Source organism: Rutilus rutilus (assembly GCF_951802725.1).
Source record: "Rutilus rutilus genome assembly, chromosome: 15".
Classification (NCBI taxonomy): domain Eukaryota; kingdom Metazoa; phylum Chordata; class Actinopteri; order Cypriniformes; family Leuciscidae; genus Rutilus; species Rutilus rutilus.
The window spans coordinates 32,627,967-32,649,444 of record NC_140220.1 but is presented as its reverse complement, the minus strand read 5'-3'; the positions used below and the strand labels follow the sequence as shown (position 1 = coordinate 32,649,444).

The 21,478-nt window shown below is 38.3% G+C and overlaps 1 protein-coding gene across 8 annotated transcripts in view; it reads right to left on the bottom strand.

Moving 5' to 3' along the window:
• Positions 1-3,734: 3,734 nt before the first annotated feature.
• myt1la (myelin transcription factor 1-like, a) overlaps positions 3,735-21,478 on the bottom strand; it is a 57,672-nt gene continuing 39,928 nt past the window's right edge. For 6 of the 8 annotated variants that reach the window (XM_084431635.1, XM_084431636.1, XM_084431638.1 and 3 more), the window contains 15 exons: positions 21,016-21,106; positions 19,091-19,198; positions 18,390-18,610; positions 16,333-16,610; positions 14,027-14,251; positions 10,106-10,224; positions 9,277-9,345; positions 9,110-9,172; positions 8,949-9,032; positions 8,551-8,772; positions 7,688-7,779; positions 7,480-7,583; positions 7,212-7,355; positions 4,713-4,775; positions 3,735-4,049 (listed from right to left, as the gene is read on the bottom strand). In XM_084431635.1, coding sequence (XP_084287761.1) covers positions 3,909-4,049; positions 4,713-4,775; positions 7,212-7,355; positions 7,480-7,583; positions 7,688-7,779; positions 8,551-8,772; positions 8,949-9,032; positions 9,110-9,172; positions 9,277-9,345; positions 10,106-10,224; positions 14,027-14,251; positions 16,333-16,610; positions 18,390-18,610; positions 19,091-19,198; positions 21,016-21,106 — 2,024 coding nt within the window. In that variant the 3' untranslated portion in view covers positions 3,735-3,908. The remainder of the gene's footprint in view (positions 4,050-4,712; positions 4,776-7,211; positions 7,356-7,479; positions 7,584-7,687; positions 7,780-8,550; positions 8,773-8,948; positions 9,033-9,109; positions 9,173-9,276; positions 9,346-10,105; positions 10,225-14,026; positions 14,252-16,332; positions 16,611-18,389; positions 18,611-19,090; positions 19,199-21,015; positions 21,107-21,478) is intronic. The other 2 variants (XM_084431637.1, XM_084431639.1) reach the window with 1 other exon arrangement.

Genomic DNA, 21,478 nt, shown 5'->3' with positions numbered 1-21,478 from the left:
GTTTTTGCGGTCGCTCTATCTATTTCTATGGCATTGCTGTCCAGGAGTAATTAGCTTTTGAAGTTGATTTACTTAAAGTAAAGTTACCGAAAGTTATCATGAGGATTGTGATGTTTAAATCAGATGTCTTACCAAATGTCAGTAGACCGGGAAGATTTTAAAACGAGACTTTCATTCATAAATACGCTATGAAAATACAGACCGGAAGTCAAAAGACAACGAGCACAGCGCTGAAAAGGGGCGGGGCTACATAAGGTTAGCCTTATGAATCCTTATGTTAGCCTTATGATACGTTCTCCAATTAATATTCAAACCCGCAACAAGTATGGCAAGCCGTTTTAACATTTAATTAATCCTTAAAACCTACTAGTATCTATTTTCATGCTACTAGTACTTATTTTTTAGATACTAGTATCTTTTCCATTAAGTAGCCTACTAGTACTTATTCATTAGCTACTAGTGCTTATTCTTTAGGTACTAGTGCCTATTTGTTAGATAGGCTACTAGTGCTTAGGTACTAGTGCCTATTTGTTAGATACTAGTGCTTATTCTTTAGGCATGAAAATAGAGACTAGTAGGTTTTAAGGATTAAATGTTAAAACGGCTTGCCATACAACATGGTTGTAATTCACCTCCAGGTTCTTCCAACTGCTAGTTTTATATAATTACTTGTGTCAAGCGTATTCAGACTGCTTGTGCAGTCACACTTTGTGCTGTGTATGCTCCAACCAGGAGTTTAAGGATTGTTTTAGAGGCAGCAGTTCTATATACATCAGCAGCTGCCATAGAAATGGAAGTGAAATTGCTGACTTTTTTTGTCATGACAAAAATCGGAAGTTACTGAACACGTTTGACACACTAGTATTTACCATTACACAACAAATTAGGGATGTATGGGTTATTCCTTTTATTTCCTGCATGGGTCATTCTCATAGGTCTCTCTGTAACTGAAAACGAATATTACAATGTTGTCATTTATGTATAAATAAATATTTATAAATAAAAAAAGGTATAAAAGTTATGCTAGAAATACGTTTTGCTTAAGCTCTGGCACGGTGACTATTAATGATATAGCTTATTTACACAATGGTAATAAGTAAGCCTACTTTTGGGGGATCGAGATGAATGCTAACGGATTGTTTACTCTATATATTATAGAGCTCCTTGACGCAAACTAAGTAATGATTTAAATAACATAATTCAAAAAAGTCATTACAAACTTATGTTGAATAAAAGGGACATGTAATGTGGCAACACAATTTTTATTGAGTAAGAGATGTCAACACCAGCATGATAAAAATTGTACAAAGTTCACAATTTCAAAATGAAATATCACTGCAACTTGTGATCTTAAACACTTAGAGCAAAAAAAGTATCATACCAACAGAAATCATGCCATGTGGTTGAAAATTAAAATAAGAGAGAAAAAGATAGCTAAAGAGCTGGATAGAGGAAGAGAGCAAGAGACATTAAGAAAGCTATGCTTCTTTATTTTTTAATAGAAAAATCCTGGTTTAAAATGGTTAATTAAAATCCATTTGAAATGGAAACTTGTAACCTGATGATTTCACAATTATTAATAAGAAAAGTATTCTGCATTCAAGCATGTGACACCATAGATAGTTTCTATTTAAATAGTCACAGAGATAACCTTTTGAAGTAGATAGTACAATATGTGCCAACTGAAAATGAGCAGCGGAATTGTGCTTAAAATCCCTTTTCCTGTCAAATCAGTTATGATAGTGGATGAGAGGATATTGTATTTTGCTATCAGTGTGTTAAAAGCGTTACTATCTTGGAAATTAGCTGCATACACAAAGCTTTCGGAGAGAGAAATGTGCTGTTGTTGGGGGGAGGAGATGTCTGGATATTACAGAATGATAAATAAGAAAGACTAGCACCTTTTGCATGAGCTCTCGGAAAACACAATGCTAGTCTTACTAATAGAAAATAATAGATTTTCCAGCATCAACCAGAGTCATTTCACACTAAAAATCACTGTGACAGCTTTGACTCATGCTCGATAAATACAAATAACTTTAAAATCCACCACTGAAAATCATCTCTATTTCTGGCTTTGCTTGATGCTTTCGATGGGCTTTGACTAAATGAAGACGAACGTGGGGTTCCCAGACTATAACTGTACATGTCCTTAAGATATGACGGAGTAATATGAACCGGTCGTGTCAGTAAACGAGTAAACGACCCTCACACGCTACTGTTATCTAGACACGTGCCACGTCGCCTCATAGTTTAGTTATCAAAAATGAAAAGCATCCTGCTTCAATTTCCTTGATTCGTAGAGCTTAAAGTGCCGCTGATTTCTCATGAACGTAAAAAAAAAAGACAAAAAAGAAGAAGAAGAATCAATGAAAGTGAATCGCAGGTAACCACAGAAGGCAAGCTGACCTCTCTTAATACTGTGTACAACTGATTGGAGTTCATTAATTGTTTGCATTGCTGATATAGTTGTATTTGTTGTGCACTGGTGACCAGATGAATCTCTACATGATTGCTTGGACAAAATCTACAAGACGAGTGCTCCATTACTATGACACAATGACGTATGGATGGTGACATTAACCCTGTATATCCAGCACACTGGTAAACTAACATTCACACACAGATTTACTTTCTCCAAAGAAAAAACGAAACAAAACCAAAAAACTTCCCACAATTCAAACGTCTGGGCACCTCCTTGGTCTCCTGAAACAAATAAAAACACCAAAACATGGAAACAAAGGTGTCCCTGTGCAAAATCGAACATGAGAAATGTTAAATCATAATGCATTCATCCTTTTGGACTTGATCACCCATGTTTAAACCCTAAAACATGACTGTATTAAAAGATTTATATAAAACTTAATACTTTACATTTAGTAAAAAGATTCATCAGCTTTCTACTATGGTAAGAATAAGAAATTGCATATACCCAAACTTTTGCATCCCATATCTAAATAAATGATTGATTCGTTGTCATATATTGCTGATATTCTATCGTACTACCACTAACATTTTACGCTCATTAAATTAATAATTAATGTTGGATTGTCTCCTTGAAATTTTCTGTAGTTATTGGCCTCAAGCAGCCCGGGCGTTACATTTAGAGAGCAGACTTTGAAAATATTTGAGAAGTTATGAAATATTTCTTGGGATTTACACCAGTGAGTTTCCGTGTCATGATGTTTGCTTTCACAAGTTTTTTTTCTTCTTTTTTTTCCCTATTTTTCCATCTATTTTGGGAATAAAAATAAATAAATAAAAAAAAGAAGCAAAAAATTAAACAATACACATACTGCATTAGAGTGCCCACACTGACCACTATAAATATGATTCCGAAACCAAAAGACGTTTCTCAAGATTGTTACAAAATGTACCCAAAATCGAACCACAAAAATGTACCACTGTACACCCATTGAACAGCCTGCACAGCACATTAGTTCCCATTAGTTCCATAAAGAGAAGCTCAGATCGAAGCTGATTGCCCTTACATTCCCTCAGTGTATCCCCTCTGCACCTCTTTAGATTTAAAATAATGGATGGTTTTTGTTTACAATTAATAAATACATATACACTATAAAATGTGCATACATTAGCAGCTATAAACAGTACATCACATTATGTCAGGTCATATGAAAAATGTACAAAACATGAATGTTCCTCAAAACATTTGCCATTGGTAGTCGTCATCTTAAAGCAAGGCAACAAATAAGTTATGTATTTTTTTTTTTTTTGTCAAAAGCATAACAGAATCATAAATAATGCCAAATAATACAATAAATTACAGCAGCAAAAAAATCATACTAGTTATCCATACTTTTTTACATAATGGGTTTCTTTTGTTTCTTATCGATTCTTAACGCTCTTATCACATGACCCCATGACTCGGCCGATAGCCAATCGCAAAGCTACACTTGGATGCCTTGAACCGCTTGCTTTATGTTCTCCAAAAGGGCCTTGTTCTCCGGACTCTGGTACTGGTCCTGGTGAGTATACATATCTGTCAAAGTGCTCACATAAGTGTCAAAGTTTTGCTCGTTCATCGGCTCCTGCGGAACAGATCGGGATCATTGGAGGTTGAAGACAAAATCAATCATAAAATGTTCAATCAAACACACAATTAAGACAGAAAGGGAAGGGAAAAGAGGATATTTTAGGGAGGAATGAACCCACAACTCCTCGTTTAAAACTAAAAATCAGCTAGGGTTTTATAGAAAATACATCTCTGGAAATGCAGGGCTTGACCAGTCACATTAAAACGGTCACTGTTTGTTGGTCAAAATCAAACGTAGAACTACTGCAATGTCTCTAAAGAAATATATATCTGATGGATAACAAAAGAATTAATGCACATACATTATGTATGCATGCACTGGTGTGAGATTCATGCTCATGAGTATGTAAGTAATAGTGATATCAAACAGATCGCCATGAGTAGCAGACAGATATCGATGAGCATCACTGTGCCTGATAAAAATAATGTGTTTTACATGAGTTTACTACCAAAAAATAAATATGGCTCATATTGCAACCCCAGCTTTCTTATCGCTATACCCTGAAGTGTGTGTGGCACTGATACACTCTGGTAATATGCATGGACCTTCATGATGCATACACGTCGTAGTGTGTGCTACAAAAGGGGGAGGACTAGGGGGAGGAAAATGATAGTGAGGAGAAGGATAAAGTTAGACTATGGAAAATGAATCTCTTACTCTGTGGGGCATCTGTAAACAGCAGTAATTTTTAACAGGGGCCTCTTTCAGTGGCATCGGTTTCTACAGAAGGGAGAGGTGTAGAGAAAAGACTATTAGCCTGGCTGAAAGCCAGAGGTCAGTGGTCTCAATAAAACTGACATACTCGACTTTACATGTGGAAGTACAGAACACCGCACCGCAAAACATTTGCTATTCCTCAGCTTTTTTTTGTCTTGTTTTCCAGCACAAATATCTAAAAATACATTTACTTAAGAAGCTAAATGTTTTCAAAAAAAAAAAAAAAATCTAAATGAAGTGAATTTAAGCATAAAATAAGACAAATGTCTGCCAATGGGGTGAGAAAAGCAAACTTAGTTCATAGTTCACCCAAAAATAAATATTGTCTGTCATCATTTACTCACCCATATGTTGTTCCAAACACGCGAGACTTTCATGCATCGTCAAAACACAAATGAAGATCTGAGAGATTTCTGTCCGTCCACTGAAAGTCCATGAAACTACCACTTATATGCTTTTAAAAATTATATAAAGAGATCGTAAAAGTAACCATATGAATTGAGCGGTTAAGTCCAAATTTTCTTACATATAAACGTTCATCCACGCACACATCAGTTATGATAAACAGAAGCTCAAGCATGTTCGCTTGACTTCCAAGAACCAACGAGGTTCATTCTCCTGTTACGCAGCACACTTGAGCTTCTATAAGAGGTTTGTTCCAGTGCGTTATGCACGTACGGTTGAGCTTCTGTTCATGTTCGCTGATCAATGTTTATTATAGCCGTGGCTTTCACACAGCGCGATGATCCCGGGAAACTGCCAGAACGCCTTCTGTGTGAACGCAAACACGACTCGGGATTGATGCCGGCATCGATGCCGGGTTGGGGACCTAGTAACATTGCCGTGTTCAGTCCCGGAACGCGCGCTGTGTGAACAAAAGCCTTGTCGTAGTGATGACGCTGAAGCCGGGATCGCCTAAAAAGCCTAAAAGCCTAGCATGTCTCTTTTCAGAAAATTTTAACAAAATTCATATGATTTAGTTTTACGATCTCTTTATGAACTTTTAGAAGCGACAAAGTGGTAGTTGTGTAGCTGTCAATGGAGGGACAGAAATCTCTCAGATTTCATTTAAAAGATCATTTGTGTTTCGAAGTCTTACGGGTTTGGAATGACATGAGTAACTCATGACAATTTTTATTTTTATTTTGGGTGAACGAACCCTTTAATTCAAAGGGGAAACGAGATTGTTTTTTATTACTCTTTTGGCGTAAAAACTACTGTCAGGATTTACTAAAGACACGCAGTAAAAAATGAGCGCTGAAAAGGCGTGGACAGGGTTATTTTTGCGGATGACCTTATTACATATACATTTATAGGATTTCCTTTTCAGATGCAAAATTTATGGGAGGAGAGTATTTAAATGAATCATGCAAGGTGATTTAATAAGGTTTGCGCTAGTCAATTTACTGGTATTTGAGCCATTATTTACCGCCCAAAAACCAGATGCTAATTTGGGCTGCTCTTGGTATTGCGTTGGTCATTATGGAAATGATCAGGTTGCGTCTGAGGTCTTTAATTTGCGTGTCATCAGTAGATCATGCGCAGAACTTTCCACTCCCATCGGCACTCTTTTGGAATTGCGCTCTCACGCTAACTTGCCCCGTTTCGTAAATCTGTCCCTTAATACCTTAATTTTGCAAGGTATCACTTCAATTAAGTCATTTTGCTTCTCAAGTAAATGTAGCTTGATTTAAGAAAGTTTAGATATTTGTGCAAGAAAAGACAAAAATGCTTGGGAAGAACATTATTTTTTGCAGTGCAAGTGGTGCAAGCGGCATGACACATGAATAGGCAACAGTCGTCTGATGTTTGTGCAGCTTGAGGACCCCTCGTGCGCACTCTAAATAGCATCCATCAACAGTGGGGGTGGAGAATTCAGGAGCCATATTCAAGAAGACACGTTTCAGTTGTTTACTAACATGGCTGCCACATTTGAACAAGGCTTTTCCAATCGCGCCCCGTCTCAATGCGTATATGAAGGCTCTATCATGCTGGACCACCTGATCCACAGCGGCCATGTTGTTACTCAACTGAAAAGCAGTCGCTGGAGTGGAGGTTGTTTTTCTACAATGGTCAGTAAAGGGGAGTGACCTCAGCACAGAAGCATATGGAACTGCGAGGAACTCAACAACAGACATAAAGAAGCAGATGGGAGAAACAATAGAAACCGGAATTTCATCCCTACTGGTAGCGTCTGAAATGCAGACTCAGGCCCTGGCTTTCAACAAGAGGCATGATCTAAAAGACTATTCTATGCAGATATAACATTTATTGTAGGTCATACATGAACAAACTTTAATAACTCATTTGAATTTATTCAGATTCACAGGACTTCCTTCCTGTGAATAATTATCAAACATTTGAATCCTGACTTTGTAGTCCCTTGATCACTGATAGTTTCTTACCCCTAGTTGAGGACACATGTCCGTTGGCTCTTACCATATGAGGGAGCTGGATGTTAGCGAGACTGTTGATGAGGGACTGGCTGAGGTTGGCGAGCTCATGCAACAGTGAGTCATTCTGCTGCTCTATAACCTTGTTTTCCTCCTCGATGGACTTCAGGTTAGTCTCCATGGTGGTGATCTGGCGGGAGAGAGAGAGAGAGAGAGAGAGAGAGAGAGAGAGAGAGAGAGAGAGAGAGACAAAGGCATCTCTGTGACTGAACACATGGCCAATGCCCGTTTTGAGAGATGGCAAATGTTCTTACTTGAGTTCTTAATTTGATCATGTCTGACTCTACTTGATTGTTTGATTCGTTCAGGTCTTTGATTTCCTCATCCAGTTGTTTTATCTCTTCATCATTTTCTATGCCTGGAAGGGAACATGGAGACATTCACTGTGAAAAATGCCACTGATGGCGTGTAAAATTAATTTAATTCCATTGTTAATTATATAATAAAAGAAAAACGATGTACCTTTACTTGCTCTCTGCTTGATTGTGAGCATTTCAACCCCTGTCATCCTAGCTTTCTTCATAGCAGATGTGGCACGAGGACAGCCAGACAGACTACAGACGTTAAACAAAGATTAAACACTATGATGAACAAATGTTACATTATTTTCCAAGGCTAAGAAAACCATTAACTGATTCACATACATTTACTGCCACATCTTTGTCTTGTCTTTATCTAAACATCCTTAAAACGAGATAAATTTACTTATACAAATTATTGTATGATAATATGAAATTGATATGTTTTTAGTGAATATATCTTAAATGAACAGCATTTTTCTTAAACCACTGGCAATTTTTGTTCTTGTTTTAAGCATAAACATGCAAAATCCCTTAAACTTAAAAAACTTTTTTTATTATTTATAATAAAAATAAGAAAAAAGAATGTCAATGTGGTATTAGAAAAACAAACATTAATTGTCTTAATATCCATGGTTATTTGAGTACTATTTATATACTATTATAGTAATATTTTTAATTAGCTTTTATTTTTAAGGTTTCAAATTAAAATGTTTATTTTTATTTTTTATTAGTTAAAAAATCTATTAAGTTTTAATAAATTTAAGTTTTAAATTGACTAATTTTAGCACTTCAACTTTATCTTATTTATTTTAGTTAGTTGCGAAACCAACATTTCTAATGTTTTTTAAGTTAATCTAATATTTATATTTTACTTTATTTCAGTTATCGAAAGCAATTTGAATAGTTAACGAAGTTAAGGAAGTTTAGATATTTTTATTGAAAAACAATGCAAAAATACTGATTAAGGAAAAGATTTCTTGCAATATGATGGCCTTGTTGAGAAACAGTCCCACACTGGTGTACCTCCGGTGGGTGAGGAAGCTGCCACTGACGTGGCCAGAGCCATCGCAGCCTGGGGTGGGGCAGGTCATGCCGTCTGTCTTGCCAGACTTCCAGGAGAAAGGCGCTCCGTTCACATAACCGTCTTTCTGACGCTTGGCAGCCAGCGGGCAGCCGGATGCACTGCGGTGGGATGCATACTTCCCAGTCACATGACCCTGGCCATCACAGCCTGGCACAGGACACCTACAGACATTGGGCACAGCAGGGACGAGTTCACACACACACAAGCAAGAGCGAGTAGCCATGCACACACAGACACACATAGTGAAGTTCCAACTGCTTTACAACTGTAAATTACCGCAAGTAACATTCAACTTCACGTTACTTTGGACAGATGAGGGAATTTAAAGAAAATGCACCTGATTGGCTCCTGGTCATCCTTGTCCTCCTTACTGTGCATTATTTTAATACCACTCTTCTTTGCCCGGGGACAACCTGACAGACTTCAGAGCAAGAAAAACTGTTTTTAATCAACTGGTGGTCAAATAAATTTTTAATGTGCATATATGCGAGTCTTCACCTTCTATGTGAGGCATAGTTGCCTGTGATATGCCCAGAGCCATCACAGCCAGGAGTAGGACACCTGCAAGCAATGAAAACATGAAAAAGATTAGTGGAACCTCAGATAGACCTCATTTTTGAAGGTCAGCTGAGGTGGCGTGTAAACATGAGAGCGTGAGGGCTTACTTCAGATCCTGGGAGTTAGATGTCATCATACCACGCATGCCCTTGTCAGCCAGTTGGCAGCTTGATAGCCTTGAGAGAGGATTTGGTATGAGACATGGTATACTTGCACAGCTGCTACTAACGTGCACTCAGGGTCATATTTATCATCAAAAAGATTTACATTCAAATAAATAAAAATATGTAAAAAAAAAATTCAATTTTTAGTAGTAGTTTTATTGTACATGAATGCTGAGGTCACATGACCAGTTGAACACTACTAACTTGATCTTGAATAAATTATCATCACTGACTGCGAATAGTATATATATATCATGTATATTAGTCATGATGGCACCAGTTGTTTTAGGTTGTAGACACTATAGTTTAAAAGTCTGGAGTCTGTAAGATTTTTTTATATATATATTTTTTAAGAAGCCTTTTATGCTCATCAAAGCTGCATTTATTTGATAAAAAATACAGTAAAATTGTGAAGTTTTGTTTTTAAATATGTTTTTAAATGTAATGTAATGTAATGTGTGTCACATGATCCTTCAGAAATCCTTCTAATATGCTTATTTGGTGCTTTAAGAAACATTTTGTATTATTATCAATGCTGTAAACAGTTGTGCTGCTGAATATTTTTGTGGAGAAAGTTTTTCAGCATTTATTTAAAATCGAAATCTTTAGTTTAGTTTTCACACATTTATTTCATCCTAGCTGATTAAAAGTATAAAATTCTTTAAAAACCATTGGTAGTGCACACTAAATGTTATATTAAAAAAAATCATGCTACAGCATCGCACGTAAACAACAGGGAATAGTCCTTATCCAGTGCAGATGTTATGCTTACGTGAGGAGCTCCTTCTTGCTTTCCTTGCAGGGAGCAAATTTGTGTTTGGGGCTGGGGAGGGACACGTCTCCTGAATACTGCTGCTCTTCTAATAGATCCTGAAAGGGGTCCAGGTCATCCTGAAAATGAGGAAGAGAGATTTCAATGCTTGTGATGATGCAGAATAAGAAGGAAGAATAATACAGTGGCCTGATAGTAATTTCACAATATACGATACAGTTTACATGTATAAAAAACACTGCACAAAAAAAAAAAGATTACACTCTCATACAGCCAAATTCAAATTCCCCAACAATTTAGCAAAAACATCAAATCCCTTTTGAAATAATAATAATTCCAATTCCTATTTCAAGGCATGCAGTACCAGTACTGTACACTAGATGTCCTTACAGTCCTACCGTCCTTCAAATCACTACAATAGGAGGAAATACAGCATTCTTAAAGGACTAGTTCAACCAAAAATGAAAATTATCCCATAATTTGCTCACCCTCAAGCCATCCTAGGTGTATATGACTTTCTTCTTTCAGCAGAACACAATCAGAGTTATATTAAACAATATCCAGGCTCTTCCCAGCTTTGTAATGCCATTGAATCGTGCCCGAATTTTTGATGGTGAAAAGTACATCCATCCATCATAAAAATAATCCATACGACTCCAGTGGGTTAATAAATGCCTTCCGGAGCAACACAAAGGGTTTTTGTAAGAAAATATTTTTGAAAATATTATTACTTTTAACATATTTAAAACTTTATAAACTATAATCACTGGCTCCCGTCAACGTGCGTATGCGCATTCATTCACGAGAGAGGAATTCCAGTGGAAGGGTGACCTCTGACCCGACGCATGACGTAGGCGTAGCGTAAGCCGAAGAACGCGGAAACACGGAGGATAGAGCAAAACAAAACACAGGTCACGAATTAGAATTAAAAAATGAGAAATTTAAAAGAAAAATATCAGAGGATTTTAATAAAAGAGGAGCTAAGTCCTACATCATACGTCGGGTCAGAGGTCACTCTTCCGCCGGAACTTGACTCTCTCGTGATCGTGAGCACGGACATTCACGGAAGCCAGTGATTATAGCTTATAAAGTTTTAGATATGGATATTTTTCTTAATACAAAAACCCATTGCGTCGCTCCAGAAGGCATTTATGAACCCCCTGGGGTCGTATGGATTACTGTTATGATGGATGGATGCACTTTTTGGAGCTTCAAAAACTCGGGCACAATTCAGCGCCATTATAAAGCAGGGAAAAGCCTGGATATTACTGAATTTAATATAACTCCGATTGTGTTCGGCTGAAAGAAGAAAGTCATATACACCTAGGATGGCTTAAGGGTGAGTAAATTATGGGATAATTTAAATTTTTGGGTGAAAAATCCCAAAAATCCCATACCAAGCAAGTTAGTTGCTAACAAAAAGCAAATGCCTGGTGAAAAAAGATGTGAACAACCAAAGAGAAGTCTCCTCTTAAGAATTTTAAGTCATAGTTTTATAGTAATTGTAATATTAGTTGTTGCAACAATATTGTATTAAACTTTCAAATGTGACTGACATTTAGAAAGTTTCTTTTTTAAATGTGAAGTGTGTAATTTCTTACTTTTGCTACTAACAGAACTTCACAAATAATGATTGCTTTCAAACAGGTTTCCTGAACACTCTTCCTCATCAGCTATTGGTTAGAGAAACAGAGACTGTAGCTCCACCCTAAGCTTACGCCATTGGTTAAGACAACGTTGCTGTGTCGGGATGCGCAAACACACAATAATGTTTAGTTAGTTCCATAGTATTTACACTATGTTACACAATCAACCATCAACCAAATTGCAGGAACTTGCCAAAAATTGCGAAAAGAAAAAAGTGATTCCCCCAACACCCTGTTCTCACTAGGCTATACCTTAAAGGAGCTGTATGTAAGAAATGTATTTCAATTAATCATAAAATGGCCCTGATATGTCACTAGACATTAAGAAATCATGTTCATTTCAAATACTTATATCACTGACAACAGTAGTCCGGCCAGGATATTGTCATTTAAAAAGTGAAGTTGCAGCCCTCAACTGATGTTGATGTTGTTATCTTGTGTTTTGGCCTGAAGCTCCACCCTACACCTATCTACTAATCACAATGTCAGTAGTGTTTCGGCATCCGGGTTGCCAGCTCTTCTCTAGTTACCACAGCTACGTAGCAGCCTACGTTCCTGCTGGATCTGGCAACCTCGAGTCAGGGGGGAGGGGGAGGGGATACACCGCTCTACAGTAATTTGAAAGTGATTGCAGTACCAGTTTTGGCCACAATCTTACATACAGCTCCTTTAATGTAAAGAGTAATTTCTTATTACTTCCTATGATAAGCAAGCATACTACATTACAGAGAGTGCTGGGAATATTTAAGTCCTCATCTTGTTCAAACAAGTTCTGTAGCTTTACAAAAGGAATATGCTACAACTTCTGTAAAAATTAATAAATAAAAAAAAAATATAAAAAAAATGTACAAAGTACAATCTCTTACTGTAACGTAAATTTACATACTATTAATATACTTACAAATGTAATAACGTCACTTCATAACGTTCCCATGGCAACAGGGGAAAATGGCTGCTCTTGTGTGAAGTAAACGCAACATTTTTCAACTTTCTGCTAAGATATATGTGACTTTTTTGCAACGAAAATGCGAGAATTAAGAAAATGTGCAAGCCCTGCATATTTCGCGATCGGAAATCGGCAATTTATGCGGCGAAAGTGCGGCGTATTTGAAAAAATGCGGCCTCCGCATAAATATGCGGACTTTGGCTGATTAACTTATGCGTTGAATTATGCGATCGCATAATCGCGTTTTTCTGGAAGGACTGATAAAAATAACTTCTAGTTATTTATTCACATTTGGATGATCTTCTATTTAATAATACAAATTGGTAATTGATATTGCCAAACTCTCATATATTGATCTATTTAAATACTGATCACATTCTACAGTGCAACAAAGACAGTGGGCAACAAAGTTCTGCCAGAGAATGTCTAATACGGGGAGAACTTCCACTCTCAGTACACTTCCGGCTTCTGAACTGGTTGCAGTTCCACTCTGGTTCCATATGAGGGCGCTCACAGGACGAGTGCAGAATGAATGGAGGTCTATGGAGCTATACCCCTCAAAATCCACTTTTCTCAGGATATAATTTTTTGTCTAGTAATTTGAATGTTGTATTCGAAAGGAGATGCAAAGAAATTACACATTGCTGGGTGTTAGATTTGTTAGAGTCACTTATTTGCTTTAAAAAGTCTTTTAAAATGTCAATGACATCATATGACCAGAGATACTGCTTTACGGCAATCCTTCAGTCACTTTGGTGCTTTCGCGCTCTGCACTTTCTTTTCTCTCGAGGCATCGACAACACAGCTGACACACGTGCTAGAAGAGTTTTTGTTTTGTTTGTTTCTGGTCCCGCTTCGGATGCCACGATGCCATCAAGCGGTATCTCTGGTCGTAATCAGTCCTTCACTGACCGATCAGCGTTCATTAGCAGAATGCTAGCGTGTTATGGGCAACAACAACTCAACCTGTAAGAAATCGAAAGGACATAAGTACTCGTTCATTCAACTTTCGACCTATAACCCATGTTGAACTTGCAAAACCTACAATCAAATCTGAGATTTCTCAACGGCAATCGGGTGAAAGAGACAAATTTAGCCGTCTAGCACCATAGACTCCCATTCATTTTGCACTCAGGGGAGATCGCCCCCCAGTGGAACTCTGGTGGAACTACAACCAAAATTTCGGTACAATAGGACTAAATAGGGAGTGGCCAGGCTCTCCGTAGACGGGCTCTGGTTCTGCTGACAATGATCTAAATTCACTATGTAAAGCGAGTGCTGCGGTCCGTCTCCAGCCAGACTCGAGGGCTGTCGGGGGGGGGGCAGTACCTCCTTGTGGTCCTCGTCCAGGCGTTTGATCTTGGTGTAGTCCACAGGCAGGTCCCAGCACTCTGCTGTGCTCATCTGGTAGCAGTGGCTGTTGAGCAAGGCCTGCCGCTGGGGCGACATGGGCTGCAGGGGGGTCAGCACTGTACCCCCACTGCCCTCCCCCATCCCTCCAGCCCGGCTAAGATCCAGGGTTCCGTTCTCATCCCCATCTCTGTCATCAGGGCTCTGCCATGGAAAAGAGAAGAAGGAGGAGGAGGATTGATAAGAGAATAAAGAGTAAAGGGAATAATTAAGAGGTAAAAGGATGAGAAAGAAGCAGAGTAAGATATGGAAGGGAAGAATGACAGATGAGGATGGGTACATGGTTTATACGCGCTGTTAAATCGATTATTTCATCAAGTAAAAAATGCATTCTTTTATTTATTATTAATATTTTAAGTACTATTTGTAAAAAATAAACATTATTTGTAAATTGTATTTTTTTTAAATTGTTTTTAGTCTACTTATGAAATCATAAAAATCATAGAAATTATTTATTAGTAAACATCGTTTTTCTCGTTCGAGAAGTCATTTCACTCAGATATACATCACAATAGGGAAGAAAAGACGAGATGTTTTATGCCGACTTTAAACAGTTGTTAAACAACTTACAGGAACACAAGCAAAGGATCTCGAAGGTGATTTTCTGTTATAATATACTTAGTTGAACCGACAAATGTAGCTTTTATTGTGTGTTTAAATATGCACAAGTTTCTCGCTTCTTTCCCCTTCCCTGCATTGGGGATGAATAATTAATATGGTTGCATTGTTTGACCATTTGCCAGTTTTATTTACACTGTTGTAACGGATTTTGTGTTGATGTCAAGCTGTGTTTGTACCTCTCCTTAAAATGATTAGTTAGTTGTTAGCTACCCTTGTCATGTATAATGTCTGTATGTGGCATATTCTGGACAACAAACACTTTGTTCGGTATGTACACTAAATTAATACTTGTATTCAGCAAGGATACATTAAATTGATCAAAAGTGACAAAGATATTTATCATGTTACAAAAAAATATATATTTAAAATAAACTATGTATGCATCATATGCATCAAAGAATCCTGAAAAAAACAACAATATTAAGAAGCACAACTGGTTTCAACATAGATGATCTTTTTTTTTTTTCTTGAACAGCAAATCATCATATTAGAATGACTTTTGAAGGCTAATGTGACACTGGAGACTGAAAATTCAGCTTTTCCATTAAAGGCTATTAATAAAAATATTAAACTAATTAAAAAAAAAACTATTTTAAATTGTAATGATATTTCTCAAAATTACTGTCATTTAAATGAGTAGAGTATTAGAGACTTCTTTTAAAAACATTGATAAGTCTCACCGACCTCAAACTATTATATGGTATTGTATAGTCCATTACTCATTCATGAAGAATGTAGATGAATAAAAAAAAATAAAAAAAATAAAAAACCTTGAAACAGTAGCCTTCATTTTTCTTCATTTTTTATAAATTCTACAACCACCATTTTTTACAGTGTGGGAAAGGATTGGAGGAAAGAAGAGAGTGCGAGCATCTTCTTTGCGCTGCCCTACATCTCCATGTACAGCTGCTTATTAGTGAATATATAGAGCCCAGCAGCTCACTACCTCTGTCCCTCTTTCTCTTTCTCTCCCTCTCTCTCTCTCTCCCTCTCTCTCTTTCATTTTCAGCCTGCTGCCTCACTGTCCTTAAAGAGAGGTCATTGTCTTTCCTATGTACCCAGAGGGATGCTGGGAGAGCTGGCTTGGACCACAGCTGAAATCGACATTACTTCTACTTGCCTCTGTGAGAAAGGGTATGGGCACCACCACTCCAGCGTTCCTGCAGCTGCCAGCTTCCTCTGGTCCTCTCCATCCCCTTGCTCTCTTTATCCCCATACAGATTATGTCTGAAATCGATGCGTCACTAAAGCAATCATGGCTCGCTCAGACCATTAGGCTCATATGATGACCCTGACTGTAGCAGAGAGGACCCGCAGGAGCTTACAGAGGTGCTGCTTGTCATTCAATGCATTAAATCACACCCTGTGCAAATGAGCTCGGTCGCTCGGACGAGAGGACCAGGGGGTTTGCCCAGAATGACTCTAAATGGGCATGCCCTCATTTCGCCGCACTACCTGGCTTTACCGGCACAAAGCACAGTCATACAGGAAGGCAGTGCAGAGAAACTAAGAAATCCCCAGTGAGAGAAAGAAAAATATATTAGCAGTACAAGTGGGTGAGCATGAGAGAGAGGAACTGGCAGGAAAAAGTTGTCGACCCTCACCTGTGCCAGGAGCTCCGGGCCTTTCCCAGTGAGGCTCTGGGGCATCTCTCTGCAGCGCGTGGACAGGTTGAGGATGGCGGTGGCAGCCATGTGGGCGGCTTCCATGTCGTGTGTGTAGTCGAAGCTGCTCTTGCTGCAGGTGCTGCTGGCGCTGCTTCCTCCTCCCCCTCCTCCTCCTCCTCCTCCCCCTCCTCCACAGCTCAGACTGCTGCTGCTGCTGGGAGCGTAGCTGCTCGTGGTGCTGCTGGCCGGGCTGGAGGTCTTACAGTAGCGCTTGGCTGCACACACACACACAAATATACCAGGTCAGACGGGCTGCTTGCACTTGGATGGATTGATGGATGGATGGATGGAGCAATAGACAGATAGACAGACAGAGAGAGAGAGAGAGAGAGAGAGAGAGATGGAATACTAGAATGAGATAGATAGATAGATAGATAGGATAGATAGACAGACAAAACGATGTCAGAAAGACATGACACACACACACAGGCTTATTAGATGAGCTGATGTTTCATGATGAATGCTGTGAGAAATTGAGTGCGAGTGAGTGAGTGTGAGAGAGAGAGAGAGAGAGAGAGAGAGAGGAGAGGAGGAGAAATGGTTTGACAGTGTATCTAGGTTTCATGCAGAGGGCTACACATTGTTAACATGAAATCTAAGACCTGCACGGAAAGCATTTAAACAGCATTTCTTTTTTTTTTATATAAATCCACATTCATAGACAAACTCTGGTCTGCATCCAGACAAAATATATGTGAGAAAAAAAAATCAGTTACTGATTAAGAAACTGAGTATCCTCAAATACTGGAAGCGGACAAATCAGCTGCTAAAATGCAGTTATAATCACTCCACTCTCCCATTTGATCTTATTCTTCATCTCATTTTGCATTGAGACAAATAGCAATGCTGCCATTACAACTAAACTGGGTGTAACTAATTGATGTTGCCAACTGAGTCTAAATGAAGTGCCGTTAATTCCTAACATTAATTGAACGTTATTCTCATTATTCTTTTTTCCCAAGGTTTAATTTTCTTCATTTGTCTCATTTATCAAAAACAGAATTTCTACGATAAAGCACGCAGGCAAGAAACATCACTTGCAAGAATGCTCTTTAATTTCCGAGATGTGGTATGTGTTCTGATTTCAATAACATTGTCTATATTATCACTGCAGGGCATGCTGTAATGCTCCTTATGGGCAATCAAGACTGTCCTGATGTAATAACCATGAGTTATAATGAAAATGAGTTATTTTAAGCACAGCTAATGAAACCGTACCAAAATATCCAGCCGAATTCTGTTGACAGGAAATCTCTACGATTTCTGGCTTGGGCGTGAAATCAACTGCTACCATTTTGAACAAAATCGTTCCAGTTAATTTGATTCCTTCACAAATGTAAGTGCACTCATTTATCAAGACCAGGGCTGCAGTTGAGAGCTATGGCGCTGAACGTTACCAAACAAACCCCCACCCCCCCCCCAAAAAAAATTAAAGCTTGAACTAAAGACAGAGAAACAAAATGTTTGAGGAAACTGAAAAACATACACCCAGACATTAGGCATCATGCAAACTGCCTTCAATATCAATATGCATTAATACAGTATGCATAATATAGAATATCATGAAAAATGATCAACTATATTAACATATCGATGCATTTTTTACATTCTTCACAGACATGCATTTGGTGATCAAAAATATCCATCCAGCCATAATTCTATTAATAAAGGATCTGCATGCAAATTGGAAATCTCCTCACTGGGTTTGTGTACCTAGGTTATTAATCATTTCAGAAGCCAATAAGTAAAGTAGGATTTCCAATAAAGGAGCCCTGAACTCGACGAATGCATGTAAAAAATCCAAACTAATGCGTTTATTAAGAGAAGGCCTTTACTTCAAAATAGAATACAGAAAGTAATCTTTTTAATGGAAAATACCACAAGGATGTAAGGATGTTCAATCTGATCCCCTAAAGAAAAGGCCAGTTTATCAATTCTGACTCTTGCTACCTTGCCAACTTCAATGACAGAGGAAAGAATAAAGACAGGCTTGCCATCATATCCTTTGGGTGAAGTGTCCCGCCCATGGCTCTTTGGGGTGAGGGACCTCTTGCCGTATGCATGAGGTTGGTTGTCATAACTGCTGCTGTAGTCGAAGCTGGCCTTGGAGTACTTCTCCAGCTCCTTGGCCAGGTTGGATCGTGGAGTGCTGGTTGGGACGTTATTTTTGAACCCATACTGTGGGATCTCCAGCTGTTTCACGAAGCACATGGGCCTGAAACAAGTAAAAAGACAGGGAATCGACATATTGTACTTAAAGTTTGCTTGCAACCTGTTTTGTATTAATTGTATTAACATTGTATTGACAGATTCGTCTTAAATGGATTGTTCCCCCCATTTGGTTTTCCCAAATTTTTTATTTTTAATTCTTCAAATTACTTTTAGGATTTAAAAATGATAAGAAAGATAGATAGATAGATAGATAGTTAGATAGTTAGATAGATAGATAGATAGATAGATAGATAGATAGATAGATAGATAGATAGATAGATAGATAGATAGATAGATAGATAGATTTTCAATCATTTTCAAAGGAAGAGGATAAGAATAAATAAATAAATAAATAATATTGTTTTTAAAGCTGCACTGGAACAACTTTGCTCTACTACAAATACAGTTAAATGTGAATTGATTTATAACAGACTTATTGCATTATATCTTTATTAAACATATGTCACGGAGGGTCACCCAGTACCTCAAGACTCGGTCTGATGCCTGGTTGGACTTGGAGCTGTCGCAGGGGAGATGTTTCTCCTGAACCTTTGCCATCTTCTCGGCGGCGGCTATGGGACATCCCGAGAGACTGCAACAGCAGCAGAGCAATTTATGTAGTGTTAACATGACGTTACGAGCAGCATTTAAGGGCACACACACACACACACACACACACACACACACACACGCACACACACACACACACACACACACGTGCACACACTCTCAAACGCACACACATGCCCTAGCAGATAGCAGAAGTTGAAGAACAAAGTGAGATATGAGGGAATGTATAATACCAGCATATGGAGACGAGTCTGTCAGAGAGAATAGTCCGCTTTTTATGACATTCTCTGAATACAGACTTCCAACGTGTTTGCAAAATCCTGGTATGCGTGTGTGGGGTACATGGGGATATTTATGTATGAATTATGCATTTCATGTGGCCTAGTTCTATAGTATGAAGGCAAAGCTTTGCAGATATCTGCTGGGCATTTCTGGCTGGCTGGCTTCAGAAAGCTCCTCACAGCGAGATACCGCAGTCATTTCAGAGAGACACACTACAGCAAACTGAGCTTCAGAACATCCAGCTACGCTCCCTTGCTCTCCTTTTTACTCCTTTCTCACTCGCACTCTTTCTCCCTTGTTGTTTCTTCCTCTCATTACTCTCTCTATCTCCCTCTCCGTTTGTTTTTTTCTCACACTTTTCTGTCATCTCTCTCTCTGTAATCCTTTGTATGGTTGGAAACTGTCTTCTTATCGTCTGCAATTTTCTTATTGTCTTCGGGTAATACGGAAACCATTCAGTCACTCTCAAAATATAAAAAATAAACAAATGAGACAAAAAAAAAAAAAAAAAAAACACACGCTCTGCAATTTCAGAAACACATAAAGCTTATAAGCACAGGGTACTTGTGCATTTACAGGAATGGAATTTTAAGGGGGAAAAAAAGTGAGTGAGTGGTGACTGACAGATAGAAGGACGGCTGTCACTATGCTGAGTTGCCATGGCAACCATGCAATGAGGAATGTGTAGACAAACCATATATAAATGTACAAGGTTGTTATATTCCCCTATTATACATTTTGTTTTCTTCAGTTCAACCCTTCTAATAATGTGTGTGTGTGTGTCCCATAGGAGCTGTTCCATATAACATGGCCTGCAGCGACTTCGGGTGGAGACTGCATCTGTCTGAATGTACACCATGTGCACATGGAGGCACATCTTAACTGCATAAGTGTTGTACTGTATGTGTGGAGCTCTTATTCTTAAGTAAATTCTTAAGATTTGGAAAGGCCAAATTCTCTGTATCATCTTGTAATTGTAAAAACATTATAACATTACAGTTTTATAACAAAAACCAGTATCAATAAATTATTTATTTTATAAATTTTTAGAAGCATTCAAATTTACATTTAATCATTTAGCAAACGCTTTTATCCAAAGTGACTCACAAATGAAGAGAGCATAAATGTGATGCTAAATTCTGTTTCATCTTGTAACAAACAGCTTCTTATAGGCTATATACATAATTGTATATTAGAATTATGTACAGTGTCAGTTAAATATAATTAAATAAATATTAAATATTAAAACTTATTTTATTAATTGTAGAGGCTTTTTTGTAGGTTTCAAAAGGTCACCATGCCCCTCCTTCCAGATGGGAATTTCAATCCTGAATCTCCAGTCAAAATTGGCAATGTGCAAATAAAATATTTGAGCCTGGAGCTATGTGTTTCTATCATCCAGTCGAGCTCAGCACAACACAAACAAGTCAGTCCCTCTTCTCCTTCCTGAAAGCAAGTCTCCATCTAAATCCCTGTATAAAATGTGTAAAAAGACTGGAGCATCAGTCCCCACAGTGCCGCCAGTTCCTTCTCTCCACGTCCCTTCCAGCCACTCACCTGCGGTGGGAGTTCCTGTTGCTATTTACATGGCCGCGTCCCGAGCAGCCAGGCGTGGGGCACTTTAGAACATTCTCATACATAGCAAGAACTTGGACAAACAGAGAGGAGAGGGCGAGAGAAGGTTAGGAGGATCCAGAGTGAGTATGAAAGCCTTGTGTTCCATTAAGCTGAACGGGCTCAGTGACAACAGCATGCACATGCTCCTAAGAAACGTTCCAGCTGATATCAGTTAATCATAAAGTTAATCACCATATGGTGAAAGAAGATTCTAGGCATGCAATGTGTTAATGGCATGCACGTTGTGTGAAAGCATTGGCATTAGAGGAAAATAAATCTCTCTTCAATAATAGCGGATTTATTTTTGGTGAACTGAATGAGTCTAGCCATTAGGTTGTCTATGACACATCCTGCAGCTCTACGTCTCTGGGCCTGCAGTAAACTGACTGTGACATGATCCTCA